The sequence below is a fragment of the Eriocheir sinensis genome, chromosome 34, assembly GCF_024679095.1.
Source record: "Eriocheir sinensis breed Jianghai 21 chromosome 34, ASM2467909v1, whole genome shotgun sequence".
NCBI classification, from domain to species: Eukaryota; Metazoa; Arthropoda; class Malacostraca; order Decapoda; family Varunidae; genus Eriocheir; species Eriocheir sinensis.
The window spans coordinates 15,135,582-15,155,137 of record NC_066542.1 but is presented as its reverse complement, the minus strand read 5'-3'; the positions used below and the strand labels follow the sequence as shown (position 1 = coordinate 15,155,137).

At 37.3% G+C, this 19,556-nt stretch overlaps 1 protein-coding gene across 5 annotated transcripts in view; it reads right to left on the bottom strand.

Annotated features, from left to right (window-relative positions):
• Positions 1–3,618: 3,618 nt before the first annotated feature.
• LOC127007134 (monocarboxylate transporter 10-like) overlaps positions 3,619–19,556 on the bottom strand; it is a 37,687-nt gene continuing 21,749 nt past the window's right edge. For 3 of the 5 annotated variants that reach the window (XM_050877796.1, XM_050877798.1, XM_050877797.1), the window contains exons 5-11: positions 19,138–19,338; positions 18,556–18,699; positions 17,583–17,808; positions 17,070–17,185; positions 16,479–16,572; positions 8,398–8,424; positions 3,619–6,137 (exon numbers count right to left, since the gene is read on the bottom strand). In XM_050877796.1, the coding sequence (XP_050733753.1) occupies positions 6,016–6,137; positions 8,398–8,424; positions 16,479–16,572; positions 17,070–17,185; positions 17,583–17,808; positions 18,556–18,699; positions 19,138–19,338 (930 nt within the window). In that variant the 3' untranslated portion in view covers positions 3,619–6,015. Of the gene's footprint in view, positions 6,138–8,397; positions 8,425–14,205; positions 14,262–16,478; positions 16,573–17,069; positions 17,186–17,582; positions 17,809–18,555; positions 18,700–19,137; positions 19,339–19,556 lie in introns of all 5 variants that reach the window. The other 2 variants (XM_050877800.1, XM_050877799.1) reach the window with 2 other exon arrangements.

Sequence of the window (19,556 nt, the reverse complement as noted above, 5' to 3'; positions counted from 1 at the left end):
GTTCCTCTCTCTTCATAGGCCTCCTTGGTACTTCTTTACACTTAGATACTTCACTACGCACACTTATGTATATATAGTTACTTTACTGCGTACACTTTTATACTTCACCCTGCCCTGATCGAGCTGTTTTTATGTATTGTAGCTACACTTATATATATAATTTGCTTTTCTATTGTTTTCTTCACTTTAGCTTACTCTGGACTTTCCTATTTGCATTTCTCTTTTCTGTCTGTTTCCACTATTACACTTTTCTTTTTACTTCTCTAGCTGTACCTCTTCTATTTCAGTCTACCTTATTTTTTGTCAATTTCTAGCTTTATATTCGTCTTTTGTTAATCTTTTTGATATCTTCTATAGATTTGTCATATGCATCATGTTTTCCCTTTACTACTTTGTTTTGTCTCCATTTATATAGACTTGCCATATACTCATACAGTCCCTGCATAATTAAGTACGTGTTCAGCCGCTTGTATTTCCTCGTTCCTATGACAGCTCGAGTTCTTGCATAATAAAAACAAACAGAGATATCATGTCTCAGATTTTGGTTCTCTTCATGGCACTCTTTCAACGTTAACATTCTTCACCTTCTGGTTCCCATTTTAAAGCTAGCTGTTTTCCATACCTTCCCACGGTTCGAGTAGGCTACATGGAATTAATGGTGCTTGATTCGGGCTTGGGTTCAACTTCATGGCCGTATGAGCTTTGTACGTATTTTGTCTTATTTCTTCAAGCAACACAACTCCCTTCGACTATTCAACATGCATATAAAAGAATGCTATACTGTCCCTTATCTCCTCAACGTTGATTCCTATAGTCTAAACCCGCAGTGTACAGACCCTATATACAATTGTTCAAATATAAGGGGATATATATAAAAGTCACTTTGAAGCTATAATTAATCTCACTTCGATAGATCTACATCAGCTACTTGCTCGTATGACCCAGGAAAGAAGTTAAAGGTTACTATACTTGATTTTATATTGCGATGTGTGAAACTTTGTGTTCCCTTGAAGATCTTAATTGCCTCTCTGGGATTCAGGAATGCGAAAAAACGTCATAGAGCCAGTTTTACAGTCCAATAGAGCTAGTTTGTAGGCTCCCCACCCATACAAAATACTACGAAAATTCCATGTATATAGTGTTTGGCGTTGACACAATAGAGGAGGAATTTTCAGGAAAACACACAGGAAATCTCTTTAATATCTGGCATTGAATAGAAATAATGGATCATTGTGGAGAATATAGTTTGGTTTTGGGCGCTTACACATGACGTACTGTGATGGAATGCGAACACACATCTTAAAGTTGAAGGCCGCGCAATGGATCGAACTCCCGAGGCCACCAACTTCCTGACTCGACCAAGCGGACCAAACCGGTGTAGACTGAGCCCAAGGAGTCGAGACGAGAATTATAACCTTTGACTGAGGTTAACTAAACAACTCCCTTCACCGCAATACCCACACTATATAACATGTTAATTGAAGCATATTATTTTCATTACTCTTAATTCACACGATCCTGACACAGCAAACGCACCTATATCTGTTACGTATTAGCTTATTTTCGCTGCGGGTATTTATCATTCATCGTATGTTACACTGACCATGCGTTGAGTTAATAAAGGGTTCTCTTCCACCACAGGTACGGAGATAAGCACCGCCGCCACGTGCAGATATATAGCGTATACCTAATTATGCTCGCACCTTTGCCTATATTTATCGGCTTTAACCTTTACCTTTCACTTCTCCACCTTACTTTCTTTCTTCATATTACTGGGATGCTTTTTACTTGGAACTTCCTGTATACTGCCAAGGCCATGCAGGAGGGTGAAATTCCCGCTTGTTCCTGGACTTGCATTCTCCGTCCATATGTCTATGATGCACATGATAGGGTTGGGAGGATTATGCTGTTTTATATAACCATTTTTACGTCCATTTTCACATTTTTTTCCCTTCATAACTCCCTCCGATGCAACTATTATACCTTCCTGCCCTTGAATCACTGCTCTTTTCCTCCACTTTCCCTCCATGGTCCATGCTTCAAGGCGTGTATGTCGATTGTTTCAGAGGCATGTTTCATTCTCAGGTATTGTGAACCGCTACGGAAACTCCTCTATCTCTTTTTTCGGGGGGGGTCTAACTCATCATATTTTCCTCATTGTCCTCTCTTCTACAACTTGCAAGAGAGAAGAGATAAAGGAGGAGGAGGAAAAAGGGGGGAATAGGAGGAAGAGGACTTATTTTTTCTGGTATTTTTATTACTTTCGTTTATATACCTCCATTTCTTCATATGGTTCCAAAATGAGAAATGCCCCACTTGTGATATTATATCTGTGAAATTAATGTTAACTGATACAGAACACAAAACTAATATATAAACTGTCATATTTTTTAGTCTTTATTTAAAATTGTTTTCTACAAAAAGTCAGTCATCTAAATTATTATACTTTCTGATCAGGAATGTCAGAAGATATATACTTGATTTTGAAGTGTGTTCATTTCAACTCACAAAGAAGAATGACATTGGCTCAGACCTATAATATTTTATACCACCATTTTTGCAATTCTGATTTGACATAACTTTATGCAATAAGTTATTCTCTCTCTCTCTCTCTCTCTCTCTCTCTCTCTCTCTCTCTCTCTCATACATACACACGTGTATTATATGTATATAGAGACAGATATAAATAGATAGATAGATGCAAAATTTTCTTCGTTGTGAGCTTGATTTACAATGAATAATGACTGTGTTTATACCTAGGCTACATGTGCAGAAAGATCCTCTATGTAGTTGTATATTACATGAAATCCCAGCAGTGATGAATTATATAAATGTGATTTTATTTTTTTATTTTTTTAACCCAGGGTCTTTGAGGTTACATGAGAGGATTGTCACCCTTTATTCTCTGAGCAACTTGTGTATGGCTTTCCTATACGATTCAACTCATTTCTTTACTTACCTACAGCTAGTTAGATTGCTTATTCACTTTTCCTACATTTTTTTTTACTTCTAATTAAACCTTTTATTTACCTCTCCTATACTGATACTTTTCCACAATTTGTTACACCTTTTTATTCACTTTTCCTATCAGTCCCTTTAACTTCTAATTTCAAAAGCTCTGTCTACCCTGTTTACATATTTCCTTTACCTTACATCTATTTCAAAGTCCTTCTCTACCCTTGCTACACCTCTCCTTTACCGTACAAACCATCTACGCCATGTCTACGCCTCGCACTGTTACACTGAGCTGCTCCACATCTTTCCATTACCTCACATCCCATCTATGCCTTGCCTACCCCTTGCGCCGCTATTACTTACCTGCTTTGCATACTTCCTTTACCTTACATCCCATCTACACCTGTCCTACACCTTGCACCTTTAAGCCACCCTATTTACACCTATTCCACATCTCTGCTGAGCCTGCAACTGCTGTGTATAACTTTATGAGCAATGAATTTGTGATATAAATTGGTTTTAGTTTTGCATCCTTTAATGTAGATAGTCCGTCCTTAATCAAAATATATACCCATTGAGGGCAAGGGAAATAATCTCTGTCTTTCCAGGCCTGTGGTTTGCCTCCTTAAAATATACTGGCTTAGAAGAATTGAACAAAAGACAAATACTTTAATGTGTCTTATTTTTATCCTTCTTATGTGTCTCATTTACAGAATAGCCTAAAAAAAACATGTGTAGATATGTTACAAAGAAACTGTCTGAATAGTGGAAAATAAATTGCTTATCATGCCAGCCAAGTCATATTTGGATGTATACATAACAGTAGTACACAGAATATCCAGTTGATCCTTCCCTTCATTTTCAAAGACCACACGTAATCACATGTAGACGTGTATCTTCTTTTCTTCTCCTTCTTTTTCTTCTTCTTCTTTTGAGTTCACAGCTGCTCCTTATTTCATCTCATTTTTACTGAGGCTGCACAATGATTTTTGTGTTTATATAAGCTTCAACACTTCCTCCAACACACCAAAAGTGTCTTAAAATGTGCAAAGAAAGCATGTAGTCTTTTGAGTTCACAGCTGCTCCTTATTTGCATTAGTTTTGTCCATGCACTTTGTCCTTGGTCGCTTGTCCTTTCACTTCCCCACCTTGCATTTTTTCTACATATTACTTGGATGCTTTTTCCTTGGAACTTCCTTTACTGACATGGCCAGGAGGGTGAAATTCCCACTTGTTCCTGTACACTTGCCATGTCATTGCACACTATGGCCTTCTTTCAACCACTACTGAAATGCTTATTTAAATATTTTTCTTGTTCTTATTTTAGCTTTCCTCAGAAAGCGTGGCAATGGCAGTCTCCACTTTCCCTTAATATTCCACACACCACTCCTTTCATTCACTTATCCTGCATCCACCAAGGCTCGGAATATGGGATGATGCAGAGGTAGAGGATACTTCATGTGTTTTAATGTTCATATATTCATGCCTTGCAGCTCACCTCTATGCAGGAGTAGGCAACACTCCTTCCTAAACTAAAAAAAAAAGGTTGTACGATTTACAATATTCAGCCCAATGAATATTGTTGTTTATGTAAATTAAGAAGACTTGATAGTGCAATGTAGCATTTTCAGCATAAAATGAATTAATATTTTCCTTAATATCTCCAATTGTAAAAGGCTTGGGTATAGTCACTTAATATCACCAGTCCAGTGAAAACTTGGTAATATTATTTAGCATTTGCTACACTAAGACTCAAAAGTGTCTCTCATAAGGCATTTTCAAAGAGGGGAAGAGAAGCTGAATGACTGGACCTTGCCGATCGAAGCACTACCAAGCCGGCCCTTAATACAGAGCCCGTCCATGTGAATCATGATTGGTGAAAAACAAAGATAAAAAACAGGTATATTAACAAGTTTATGACTATAATGCTTCTGAACATTAAGTTAAGTCATGAGCACCAATCGCAGACAGGTGATTGTGACTGACATCTGCCTTCTTGGTCACTTAGTCAGTCAGTGAAGTTTAGCGTGCCAGGAACACAATGGTCATAACAACAAACAATGATTCCCACCTTAGGTAGGTATAAACATGAAATATGATAAAAATTGGAGCAACACTATCACATAGTGGGAAAAAATAACAAACTATAATTGATTGTTCCCATTCTAGACATGAGAATATCAGTAATGATAAAATTCTACTTAGAACTTGGCCACTATGTACTTCAAAAAAGACTCTCAGTTGGATGAACAACAACACGTACATGTTCTGAAACTCCCAGAAAAGGAGCCAATCACACATGCCTCTGTGCCGCCTGTGCTGAGTCTGCTGATCTCAGTCTACGTGTGCTAGATGATGATGCAGTCTATTATTTTATTGTTGACTGTCCCCTGCTCACAAAAATAAATTCTTTACACTAATTCTAATCTAAAGCACTACATAATTAGAGTGCATTTTATAACTTAAAAAAAAAAAAACTACTAAATCAGGAGAATTTAGAAAGTTCTCTTTTGTAAGTTGGTAAGAATCCCCACTCATACTGAATACTAAAAAATGAAAATGTTATAAAGAATAAAAGAATGAAATATAAATGGCCTTGCTCTACTTGCAGCTGTCATAGAAAGAATTAGTTCTTTATATATATACATAATGTTTAAAACGAGTATTACCTTCTACACTACATAAGCTAATATGTGGTGAATAGGGCTCTTAAGAGGAGGAAGAGGGCAAGGATGAGGATGAGAAGGGACATCCTATGCACAACACTTGTGCTGCACGAGGGCAGGCAACTGTGAGGGAAGGTAAAGAAAGGAAAAAAGGAAAACACCTAAAGAAAGTTCTGAAGGGAAGGAAGAAAATAGGGATAATGTTAGAAGGAGGATAAGAAAGGAGAAATTGAGGTAGTAATTAAAGGGAGAAAAATTACAAGAATACAGGAAAGGAAATAAGGAAAAATAAAAGGAAAATAGTCAGGGAAGAGATAAAAAATCAATAAAGGTACAATAAAGAGACAAAAGGAAGGAATGGAAAGGGAGGAGGACAAGGACAGAGAATCACCCCCTAGACACAACTCTCGCGCTGCAGGAGTGCCAGTCGCCTCACGTCCACCTTGACAGCTTCATCAGAGGGGCTGCTGGACAGGGGCCGCGGTTCACTCAGGTCGCCATTGCTCACACGGTAATCTGGAATAGCAATATCAAGGGTATGAGGGTCTGCTCAACTAGACTGTCAACGTCTTCCTCTGTCGAGTGTGTTATGATTATTCTAAGACCTTACATTCAGTCAGTGATGTTTAGTTACCCAGTTGTATTTACCTAGATGCAGTATACGTGATTCGGGTTAATCTTGTGTTAGCCTGTCTCCATATTTACTTTTAACCAGCTTATTCTTAAAGTTATGGACGTTCCTTGCCCGCACTGCCTCCACTTCCAACTCATTCCAAGCATCAATACCTCTTTTTGGAAAGCTAAACTTCATAATGTTGTTTCTGAATCCAGTCTTCCTTAACTTGTACTTATGATCTCTTGTTTTCTGCTGTCTCTATCTACTTAGAAGGTATTATCTGTCCAAATTTTCTAGTCCCTTACCTGGTCGTGATATACTCATGGGGCTCCATCTTCGTATGGATAGATATACCTAACTGTGATATATAGATACTTGTGTTTACTATCTATATTTGTACCAAGTTATCATGTACCTACTCGTGGGTTTCCATCTCCCCGTATTTGTATATTCACCTTTCTAAGTCTCATTCATTCATCATTTGTTTTAAACTCATCCAAGTTTTTTTAACTGAATAATCTCTTTGTCTAGGCTGTTGCACTCTTCACTGCATCTACTGGGAGAGCTAATTTCTTGATAACTTTCAAACATCTTGTCCTCTTCTCCCTTCATTGCCCAGAATACTGCTATCCATATTTTAAAAAGTGTTGACATTCACCTATATAACTCTCATCTTTGAAAAGTGTTCATATTAATTCTATATATCCTTGAATTTCTGTGTATATTTTTAACATCAACATATTTATTAAACAAAGAATTCTTCTCATAAACTACTATACAAGTATATATTTGAAATGAAATATCCATATACCTCACCTGCTTTCCCTTACCATATACTACTTTATACATATGTTTTATAATGTGTCCTTTTCATGATAGCTATTTATCATGGGCGACATTTACTCAGAATACATTTTTTCCCTTTCTGTCACATACATTCATATAACATAAACGTATCCCCTTTTCTCCTTCCCTCTAACAGACTGAGTGAGATAAAGTGTGTGTTAAAGAGCTCAAAAGGTAATGCTGAGCTAAACATATTGCTAAGAAGTCCATTAAGAGTATATTAATTGTTGTACTTGCACTTGGTTCGTTAAAGCCAACAAGCGCCCTACTGACTCCGACGCCTCCTCTCAAGCTGTGCTGCAGGCCAAGAAGATTAAACGAGGCATCGATGTAGCAATGCAGAGATGCAGCACAAGGCGGCAGCAGCAGAAGCAAGTCTGGCTGATGGATGTGAAGAGCACTACTGTGGGCTACTCTCCTATTTCCTTCTCCAGCTATTGGAAGTCCTCTGACATTCATTATGCTGCTCTTTATCACTGCTGGGTAACTGTGACCAGGTAATCATGCTATAGTTACATGAAAACCCTATCATTCTCATCAAGAAGCTGCCCTGCATAGCAATCTACAAGGCATCTGTTGAATATTGTATCATGGAGCCCTGCAGCCCATACTCAAGTCCAGGTGTGTCTACACTTTTCATGATCAACTTTGAATCAGCTTTATTTAATGGAAAATATCACATTAAGATTATTTTCCACTATGAAGATGCAGTGTTAAATTAACCCAGTCCTGAAGATCTCATATGTATACAGATGAGAGTAAAAATGCTAAACTGTTCTCAGATACTTAATTATCATTTGAGAAAAAACTAAACTGCTCTCCTACACTTAAGTTTTATTTGAGAAAAAAAACACTAACTTGACTTTATGAGCAAAATACAAGACCTGGGTTTGCACGAGGACATCCAACAGCTGGGAAACTACCCTGATACCTTACAGTCATGCAGGCTAATGTGTAAATGATGCAAGCTGATGAAGGTGGTGATACAGGCCAAACAGGTAATGGTACGACAGTAATATGTTATTCCTTCGGTGGTGCCTTGAATGCAAAGCCACACGCACAGGCTGTGGTGCCCTCTCCCTGCCCTGTGTCCAGCCGGTGCAGAGGTCAGTATACTCAGTTGCAGGGGAGCCAAGATAGAGCAAGGGACTGAGCTGCTTAACCTTCACGTTTCTTACTTTTAACTGCAATCCGAATTATTTTATGTGTTGCCTATTTAAACGTAACGCCAATTCGTGTGTGTGTGTGTGTGTGTGTGTGTGTGTGTGTGTGTGTGTGTGTGTGTGTGTGTGTGTATCTTTTTTTTTTTCTTACCCCTCCGTGCTTTCCTCTGTTTGCCAGCTGTGGGTTAAGTTTGGTCATGAGCAAAAGTTGACAAGGACATGCAAACACACACACACACACACACACACACACAAACACACACACGTACACACACTCAACCCCCTTCTAAAATGGACTGCCCTTTCCTACCCTTTTTCACAACATATCAAAAACTAATCTATTTGACTATAAATATGCTACTGAAACTCACCACCACTCCTTCTATACTATTTAAATCACTGCAACACTTTATACCTACTGAAAAAAAAAAAAAAAAAAAAAAAAAAAAAAAAAAAAAAAACTTTGCACATCATTTCCAGTCAAAATCAACACACCACCACCATATAGTCACACTGCTTACATAACATACAAGTTTTGTTTTCTTCTAATCCTATAATTGTAAAAACACATTCTTGAACCTCAAGTGAAAAATTTTGTTTGCTTTCTAATTATTCAAAATCTTCACTCAAGGATTTCCCACTTAACACACACACACACACACACACACACACACACACACACACACTAAATTATGAAAAAAAGGGAAAGCATTTGACAACTCACATGACAAAAGGACAGGTTCATATAGGAGAAAAAATAATGACAGGTGCACAGTATAGTTGAAAAAGTGGTATACAATAGAGAAAAAAATAATATTGTATACCATTAGAAAAGAAGAAAAGAATTACACAAAAATCATGATAGGACAAAAAGTATAATTAGGGAAATGTAAAAACTGATGACAATACTTTTATGATATCTACTTGTCTCCACTGAGGCAGACAAATTCTTTTTTTTTTATTGTTTCTAAGGTTAGCAAAATTATTAACTAACATAAGCATTAGAAATCACTAATAGAAAATCATGGATATTTTTTCAAGTCAATCATTTTTTTTGTATATTTCTAAGTATGCAATGGTTTAATTTCTACACTCGAGTGAAATAATTCTTCTTTTACTTTCAAGGCTAGGAAAATTATTGACTAGAATAAGCATTATTATATTCACTAATAGAAAAGTATGGATAATTTTTAAGTTGATTCATTTTTTGTTTGTTTTGAAATATATCGTCACTCTCATAAAATAATTGCCTAAGTCATTTTTCAGTGATTTCCAAGTTTTTGTTTACATCAATTTTTCAACATGTGACGCCCATTTTTGTATAGTTGCCTTCGTCATTCAGGGTTTGAGTGTTCTAGAATTGACCTTTTCATTTCTGCCTAAATCTTAAGCCAAATGAGATACTGACAGTTCTTTGATTTCCTGTAAAGTAGAAAATAATGACTTAGGCGCTTCGTTTACCAAGGTGACGATATGTAATAGTTTCATTTCTCAATTTCTCCTTTCCACTCAACTGCAGACATAATCAATACCCACACCAACACCACCACTACCACTATCCTTGTAGCCCATCATCATTATATACCCAAAGATTTCATCATTTCGACAGCTGAAGTTAAATTATTCACACCCTAACCTTCTTCTGTTACTTACCTACCCCAGCACAGAATATCTCATACTTGCCCTACTTAGACCTTCACCCTTCATCACAAGATATCTCTTCCCTATCACTCAATCTTTATCATTTGTATGTCTCGTATATCTTTGTGTATCTCGTAGCTACCTCTCATTCTTGCCCTTCATCACAAAATATCTCTTCCCTATCACTCAATCTTCACCATTTGTATGTCTCGTATATCTTTGTGTGTATCGTAGCTATCTCTCAATCTTGCCCTTCATCACAAACTATCTCGTACCTGTCCCTTGATCTTCCACCAATACCTCCCCTGCTTACACCTTCCCAGCCACCCTCCACAGCACCCACCACCACCATCCCTATTCCCTCCTTTGTGATGCTGATGAGAATAAAAACAAACAAAGCTGATACTTCTCACCTGCTCATTTGAAGTACTCTGGCATTAATACCACTGCATTATATCTACTGCAATCAAATACGTTACTAATACTACTATTAAACTATGACAAAACAGGCAAACAATGACTGATACTAAATACACATTCACATCTTGCTGATGTAGCTGCTGTGATATAAAACCTCATTTAATAGTGACTAAAGCATAATTACACTGATAAGAATACTGTATAAGCAAATTCATGTTTACTAACAGTAGTAACAGAATTAATTACTCTAAAATATGCACCAGCAACAGTATGACCAAAATAATTGTACTGCCATTATTACAGAAGGAATACAATAATTCATTGCCTAATAAGACATCAAATATGAAAATAACAGATCAGAACAACAAAGAACAAATGGAAAACCTTTTAGCAACAGAGGACATCACGAACAAACTAGACAAAACAGATGTCAAAGATAACTGACAGTGCCACAAAGAGGGAGGGAGAGAGGGGACAGACAGTGCCACAGAGAGGGAGGGAGGGAGGGGACAGACAGTGCCACAGAGGGAGGGAGAGAGGGGACAGACAGTGCCACAGGGAGGGAGGGAGGGAGGAGACAGACAGTGCCACAGAGAGGGAGGGAGAGAGGGGACAGACAGTGCCACAGAGAGGGAGGAAGAGAGGGGACAGACAGTGCCACAGAGAGGGAGGGAGAGAGGGGACAGACAGTGCCACAGAGAGGGAGGAAGAGAGGGGACAGACAGTGCCACAGAGAGGGAGGAAGAGAGGGGACAGACAATGCCACAGAGGGGAACTTGGGAACACTATGGCCTCCAAACAATTGTCACCTCGTAGACTTCATGTTCAAGAGAGGGTCACTGCTTGCCCTCTCTCAGCACTGAAAATAATGACTCTCCACACTGAGCCCGTTAGCCTGATCAGGAGCCGCATCATCTATTAATTCTCTAAACAAGTCCTGCGTACAGAAAAAAATAAACTATAGACTTTATTTACGTGATGTAAATTTCCATGATCTTTCCAAGACGCCTTCAAGAGGGCAACCTCAGAACTACAATGAGTGATGGAGGTTTTATCACCTCAAAGCAGATTATAAAAAAACATTTACATTGAGAGATTCAATTTGTCTATATTTCGACCTAGGCTGCATGATAACTCTTACTACAGAAAGGTTAAGGCTAGCCACTTGCCTTCTCAAGATAAAGCTGCCTGTCAGCATCTAATAGCTAAAATACATGCCAAAGCTGCTTTATGCATTCTACAAGTACATGCCAAACCTGTTTTCTGCAGATTTTAAAATGAAAGTTACATTTACCATCTGCACTTAACTGGCTTGATTTTCTAAGCAGAATGAATAGCATGCACACCAAATTTGTGGGTCCAGTAAACTTGTAAACACATCTCACTCTTAAGCCCATGACAAAATAAATGTGTTCCTGATGTGTGACAGGAGCACTGAGCTGCAGGGAACACAGTACGTAATGCTAAAACTAATACGAAAATAAACAACGAGGAATATGAGGTTTAGTCGATCAAAATTACTCTGACAGGTTAATTTTTCTCCATGAGGCGTGAATACTGGTGATGAACACCTCTCTACCTTGACTTGTAGCCCAAAGTGGATGTAAATGTCACTACTACACTTATAGGTTTACTTGTCACATTATCATTTAAGAATGTGGAGGTTATAACTTAATGTCATAAATCAGTAAAAAGTTAAGGTTGTGTTTAATAAGTTACAGCCAGGCATTATAATACAACAGTTTAGCTAAAAAGGGTTAAAAATATATTGTATTCATTGCAGAGATGCCATGTATGTCAGAGAAAAATAGAAGTACTATATGTATTTGAGAGAAAATAGAAAAAAAAATTAGTTAAATATTTCATATCACTGGCTAAGAAGTTATGAAATAGAAAAAAAATATGAATGAAAGAAATTAAAAAAAATAGAAAAATATATGCAAGAATCAAGACTGACAGCTTCTGAAGTTACTCCCTGGAAAAGGCCACAGCAGATGAAACAGCAGCAACAACAACAAAACCATCAACAACAACAACAACCATCAACAACAGCAACAAAACATCAACAACAACAACAACAACAAAAACCATCAACAACAACAAAACCAATAACAACAGCAACAGCAAGGCAAGTGAACCATTTTTTCATCCTTTCAGTAACAGCCCATCACCCAGACTAAAGGTATAATTCTCTCTCTCTCTCTCTCTCTCTCTCTCTCTCTCTCTCTCTCTCTCTCTCTCTCTCTCTCTCTCTCTCTCTCTCTCTCTCTCTCTCTCTTATTATTATTATTGTTATTATTATTATTATTATTATTATTATTATTATTATTATTATTATTATTATTATTATTATTATCATTAGTATCACAGCTTTCCCAAACATTAGCATAAGAAACGGCACATTCCCACATAACATTTTCCTTTCCAGTCACAAATCATCCTTAAAACACCTTCAACAAGCACATCCCACATTCAGACAAAAGAATATTTATATATGTTTAGGAAGGCAATATGTATTATTATATACTCATGTAAAAGTTGTTTTAATGTCTATAGACTAGTTCTGACTGCTTCCCGATGATTAAATTTAATTGACCCCTGCATAAAAAACTCAAGGTGCAGCCCACTGGAGTGTACGGGTTTGGAAGGGATTGTGATAGTCAACAGCTGAGAGCATTGCAACTGCTGGTATCCTCCACTTTATGATTGGGGCACATTCTTGGAAAAGTGATCGTGAAGCAAAATGATCAAATAAAAAACTTAAGGATTAATCAATACAGATGCATTCCTGGTCTCGTATTTAAATGACCTAAAACCATTAATAAATAATAATGATTATGATTTAGGGACTGGACTGTATCTAGATAATTACCTAAGTGCAAATGGACACACATTACCTGTGCATATTTCATAAATAATTACTCAAATAAAAATTGAACCAATCAAAAATGCAAGTCAGATGGAGCATAGAGAAAGCAAAGGTAATTAAAGATTGACAGTCATAAGAGCAAACTATCATGTGTGAGGCAAAGTAGGCCTGTACCAAGCTTTATATGCTTGTGTGTCCAGGCTCGTGCCTTACAGCTCTGAGATTTTGATGAATGAATCATACTCAGTCAAATGATGTGTTTTATTCTTTATTAATTTAAGGGTCATGCTATGATGCCTTGAGTTGTACACAAACTTCAGCCCTTCAAATGAAGTATTCACGTCATAAATGACCCAATGAATACAAATTCTTCAAATAAAAACTAAATCACTATTGCATGAGTATATACAGTATTTTCTTGTAAAACCTAAGTGTGTTATGAAGAAAACAATAATGCCAATGAAAAGTTAAGAATAATTTACAGAACACCGCCCACACAAAGGTTGATAATGTCGATGCTATCTCTCACAGAGCAAGAAAAGGGAATACCAATCACTGACTCACTACAATTAATTTCTCTTCCGGGTAAAGGTGACATGAATGAATAATACACAAAAATGAAAAGCTGAATCAGATGAATGAAAATGAAAGCCAAACTTCTCAAGCTCATACAAGGCCATTCAAGGCAAGAGCTAAAGAAATGCATGACCGTAGTGGAATGAGCAGTGGGCAGGGAATTAAGCCAAGACATGATCCTTTAGTTTTAACCACACTACGAACTGTACAGAGCTAAAACATATTCTAGGTAAGTAGATGAAATTTCTATTGAGTGGCTGAATGGTGGAAGTTAAGCTAGAAAGTGTTAATGAAATGAAGGGAAACCTTATTAAAAGAGTTGCAGAGTTTTGGCTCCTAGTTACTAGCACCACAATGCTTCCCCGGACTGGAACCAAGCTAAGCCAGAGCAAAGCAGAGAAAGTCTTGTTAGTCCTTTCTCATCATCATCCCTTTCTCTCCTATTTTTCTCACCCCAGCCTCCCTCCTCTTTTCTCTCCTCTTCGTCTACACTCGACTCTGCTGCTCCTCTGCAAAGTTTATGAAAGAGAAAAAAAATGTGGAGAGGGAAGAGAGGCAGGTATTGGAGGCACAACAAAGGGTGTCTTGACCCCCTCCTTCACCACCTCCTCCACCAGCACCTTGTTACAGGGGTGTGGGGGCTGCCGGCTGCCTATATAATGATGGTAAACACTTGGGGCAGGGGTGTTCTGAGCAATTTCCAAATATTTCTTATTCAGTTATGGATATATATATATATATATATATATATATATATATATATATATATATATATATATATATATATATATATATATATATATATATATATATATATATATATATATATATATATATATATATATATATATATATATATATATATATATATATATATATATATATATATATATATATATATATATATATATGGGCCAGATGGTCGGCCCAAGCAATTTTTTTTTCTTTTTTAATAGTGACGCCAGTTATGCTTGGCTCATGCTGTCCCCCGGAACTCATTCTTGATTCACTGGACAGTTTCTTCTAGAGTCTGGGTTGATGGGTGGTCTTCAGGACAGCATGTGGGTAGTCTTAGGCCACTCAGCGGATATATATGTATATATATATATATATATATATATATATATATATATATATATATATATATATATATATATATATATATATATATATATATATATATATATATATATATATATATATATATATATATATATATATATATATATATATATATATATATATATATATATATATATATATATATATATATATATATATATATATATATATATATATATATATATATATATATATATATATATATATATATATATATATATATATATATATATAAATATTAATTTATATATAATAATAATAATAATAATAATAATAATAATAATAATAATAATAATAATAATAATAATAATAATAATAATAATAATAATAATAATAATAATAATAATAATAATAATAATAATAATAATAATAAAAATTTAAAAAAAATAATAATAACCCACATTCAGGCAACTCTATGATAGTCAGTAATGAAATACTAAGATTGCATTACTTAGCTATTATGATGGAAAAAGAGTTTATAAAAAAGAATTATGTATGCAAGGATCTATAAATATATTACATACTAGCTTGCAGTAGTATTTAGGCCTTCATCACCTAATCAAGTCAGTACTTCATGACTACAAACATTACCATGCAGTGAGCCCTTGAGCTGAGCAAGTTTTTAGGTTTGCACAATTTGGTTTAAGAGTAAAATTTGAATACACTTAACTTTGAGGAAGGCCAGTGTGTTGTGTTTGCCAGGGATGAAAGACTGAGCAAGGGGGCTTTGAGGAACAGAGGGAAGAAGAACACAAACTTATGAAGGAGGTCTGCGTGAAATAGAAACATCATGCTGGTGGCAAAGGTAACATTCTGGAGATGATTGAAAGTGGCAAGTGTATGGGAGGTGGGGAAAGGCTGGCAAAGAGTGGCATCATATTAAAGTCTTTCCATCAATTCAGCAAGTTCAGGGGTAACTTTATTGTAGCTATTGAGCACAACACTCAAGGGTTCACTGTAATAATGATATTTATCTACAATACTTAGCAATAATAATAAAGTGATGGTTTTGTATATATCATGGCTTAAAGTTACGGTTAAGAGAGATACTGGAAAAGTCAGGAAGAGATGGCGGCATGACTGGGGAAGGAATGATGTGGTAAGCCTGATTGTATTACTACGTATTCTGTTGACTTAAATAAGAGTGTTGAAATAAGATTGAAAACTTGTATGAAAGTGGGTCGAAATGATAAAGGAAGAATTTTGTGGTATAGAAGTGAGTTTTAAGGAAAATTGGAGTGTTTTTTGAGGATTTTTAAGTCTATGGATGTAACATTGAAGGGATATTTAGCATTTATAATTGTTTACATGTATGAAGACAAGAGTAGATTAGGAAATGGATAGGAGGACACTGCCAGCAATAGTAGTAGTAGTGACAAGAGGCTAATATGAATACCTGATATAGATCGAAAATATGACTGATATGAAAAGAACAGGACATTGCAAGGATTAGTAACTGAACAGTAGTGACACATGGCTAATATGACTCCCTGTGATGGACTTATGACTGACAGCATGAGGCAAAGGAAGAAAAAAATACTAATACTTCCTAGCGTTAATAAGTATAATATCCACATGACTGATTAACCAGGACTGGGGCTTACCTGTCATTAGCTTGTGAGTCTCCCTGGGGTCATCTACAGCTGCGGCATTGTTTTGTTTCTCGGGCGGCTCTTTGACCGGAGACCCTGGCGTGCCCTGCGGAAAACACCCGTCAGCAACCAAGACAATCAGGAGAGACAAGTATCAACAGCAAAAGATATACTGAAAGACAGGTAACAGCAGCAAAAGATATATGGAGAAACAGATATCAAAAGTAAAGGCTATAAGGAGACAGATGACAGCAACCAATGATAAAAGGAGACAGGTATCAGCCACAAAAGAAATAAAATAGAAAGAGACAGATAATAAACAACAAATAAGAGAAGAACACGTAGAGGCAGAATTGCAAAGGGGAAATGAGATGGAGAAGGACAAAAAAAAGGAAAGAAAAGGAGAGGAGAAAACTAGAAGTGAGGTATGATACAGAGAAATGAAACAAGGAAGGAAAAAATGAAGGAAAAAGTAGTGGAGAGTGAGAACCAAAAATCTTAGCATGCAGTGAGGAGTGAGGAGATAACATAATTGAAGAAGAGACAACAGGAGAGATGAGGAAGGGGAGCTATGAGAGGATGATGAAGGGATGGGACACACACCTCTGGACGGCTCTTGGTGCAACTGATGGAGAAGAGGATGAAGGAGCCAATGATGGGAGGGATGCCGGCACACAGGAAGGGCACCATATAACTTCCTAGGTGGTCATACAATGCTCCTGAAAGAAAAGTAATGATTGATGTCTTAGTGAAACAGGACAATGCATGATTACACTCTGGATTGATGACACACTCCAGATTCTCTGCAGATCATATTAGTCTTTATTTACAGATATGTGGCTAGTTTGGCTTCCATTTTTGGAGTTGAGTTAGTTGGAGGTGTTGAATGTTCAGAGTTAAGTCAGAATATTACAAAATCCGTGGTAAAAGTAATATAAATAACTCATCAAAACCAACTCACCACACCTTGAAAAATGGGTAAAAAAATAAAATAAAATCAGACACATTATTGTTGATGAAGACTAATGCGACGTTAAAAAATCAGGCACCATAATCATTGGGAGGGTCAAATAATGGGAAAAAAATAGATAAAAATAAACTATTCCACTCCCTCACCTGCAATAGCTGGTCCAAAGGTGAGAGGTATAGAGCAGATAGCCAGGAGACACCCAATGGCTTGTGAGGCACCCACAGGGCCCACGATGTCAAAGGCAATGGGGCCGAGGAGGGAGATGAAGCAGCCGTCGAAGAGGCCCATCCCCAGCACAATGAAGATGAAGACGGCCATGTGGTTGGCTGCTGTCAGGAGCATTGTAAGGGTGCCAATGCAGAAGAAGGAGACCTGGGGATGGTAGGAAACTGTTATGTAAGCTTTTCATCACTTAGAACAAGTTGAGCTAATTAAGGGGACAATATAGTCTGGGTGAGGTGATGCCCCCCTCTCCCCTCCCCGGCATGTGCCCTTATTGATCGATAGCCTTTTCAATCAGTGTTCCTCTGCCCCCTAGGCTGCATTTGTCAGGCCTCTCCTGATTGGCAGGATTTCTTTCTTGCTCACAGGGAGGTTTTCTGTCAATCACACAAGCTCTCGTGCTACCAGTTTTGATATTAGCAGTTAATATTTTGTTCAGGACAAAGTCTTGGGATATTTCCTGTCACATTTAGCACTAGCAGACTGGTCAGTAGAATGTTCTTCGGCAACGTTTCCACCAAATTGCCATCAACTTTCCAATGCCTAGAAGACGGTGTTACGGGAGGAGTGTTACTCGGCAATGACGCGGTAAACTCTACGGACGCAGCCAGCCACATTTATATTACTCAATGGTTCCCATGATGGGACCGCATGACCACACTTCAGCAACAACACATGCCATAATCATTGGTCATGCACCTGGTTTCTTAATAATACGTCCATTGTGCGACACGATCAAAGTACATGTGTATATCGAGTTCTTCTTTTCGCTGAAAGTAATAATGATTTACTCTACATCACTACTTTGAGATACCCAGCCAATCAGGTAAGGCCTTACAAGTGCCACCTAGGTGGTTAGGATGGGTCATAATCACAGTAATGTTGCTGCATGGTCACCTGTTGCAGGTAGATGCGGTTGACCCAGGCACGGTCTGCTATAAGGCCAAAAGTCAGACGACCCACCATGGAGGTGGCCCCAAGGCACTGCACCAAGAGTTGGGAGTCGACGTTCTCACCCAACACATCTTTGACATATGCAACCTGCAAGTGAGAGAAAGTGGTGGTTGGCAAGGAAGGCAAGGGAAACTATGATAATGGTAGGAAGAATGGCGATAAAGGCACTAACACACAAAATTTGCTGAACATTAAACCAAGTTAAAATCAAATATTACCTATATAATGAATACAAAGTAGTGCTGAGTGAAAGAAGTGACAGCATGAGGAAAAATTACGGAAGCAGAAGAGACAAAGTAAATATAAAAGATGTGGTGATACGGTTGAAGAAAAAATAATGACCATGAAAATGGAAAGCTGTATGTAGATGGGTCTCAGAAAATAAATAAATGGGTGATGAGGGAAATAATAAAAAAATACAAAAAAATGAGAAGCGGCTCCTTATGTACAACAGAAAAGCTACAGACACACCATACTGGACTGATAAAGCTTTACTAAGAAAATCAATCCAGAATAATACTTTACCAGGTGAATATAAGGAACAAAGTAACCGAAGAGAGCTGAGGGGATGGCGAGGGCCCAGATTACGTATCGCTTGTTCTGCCAAATCTCGAAATTGATGATGCGCGACCAGAAACTCCGGCAGCGGCCACGGCAGGAATTGTCATAGCGCGGGCGGCTCTGGGGCAGGATGGGCATCAGGGGCTTGAAGATCAGGGCGGCTAGCTGGAAAAAAAGGGAAAGAAAAGATGAAAACGATGACACGAAGAGATGAAAGAAAAAATAAAGGAAGGGATATTGCGAAACAGATGAAAGAAGAGAGACTGGAAGAGAAAACGCAAAAGAAGAGAAATCTGCTACCTGGAAAAAAGAGGAAAAAAGATGAGAGATAGGAAGAGATAAGATAAAAAGCAAAAAAATAGTTCAGGGGCTTCAAGATTACG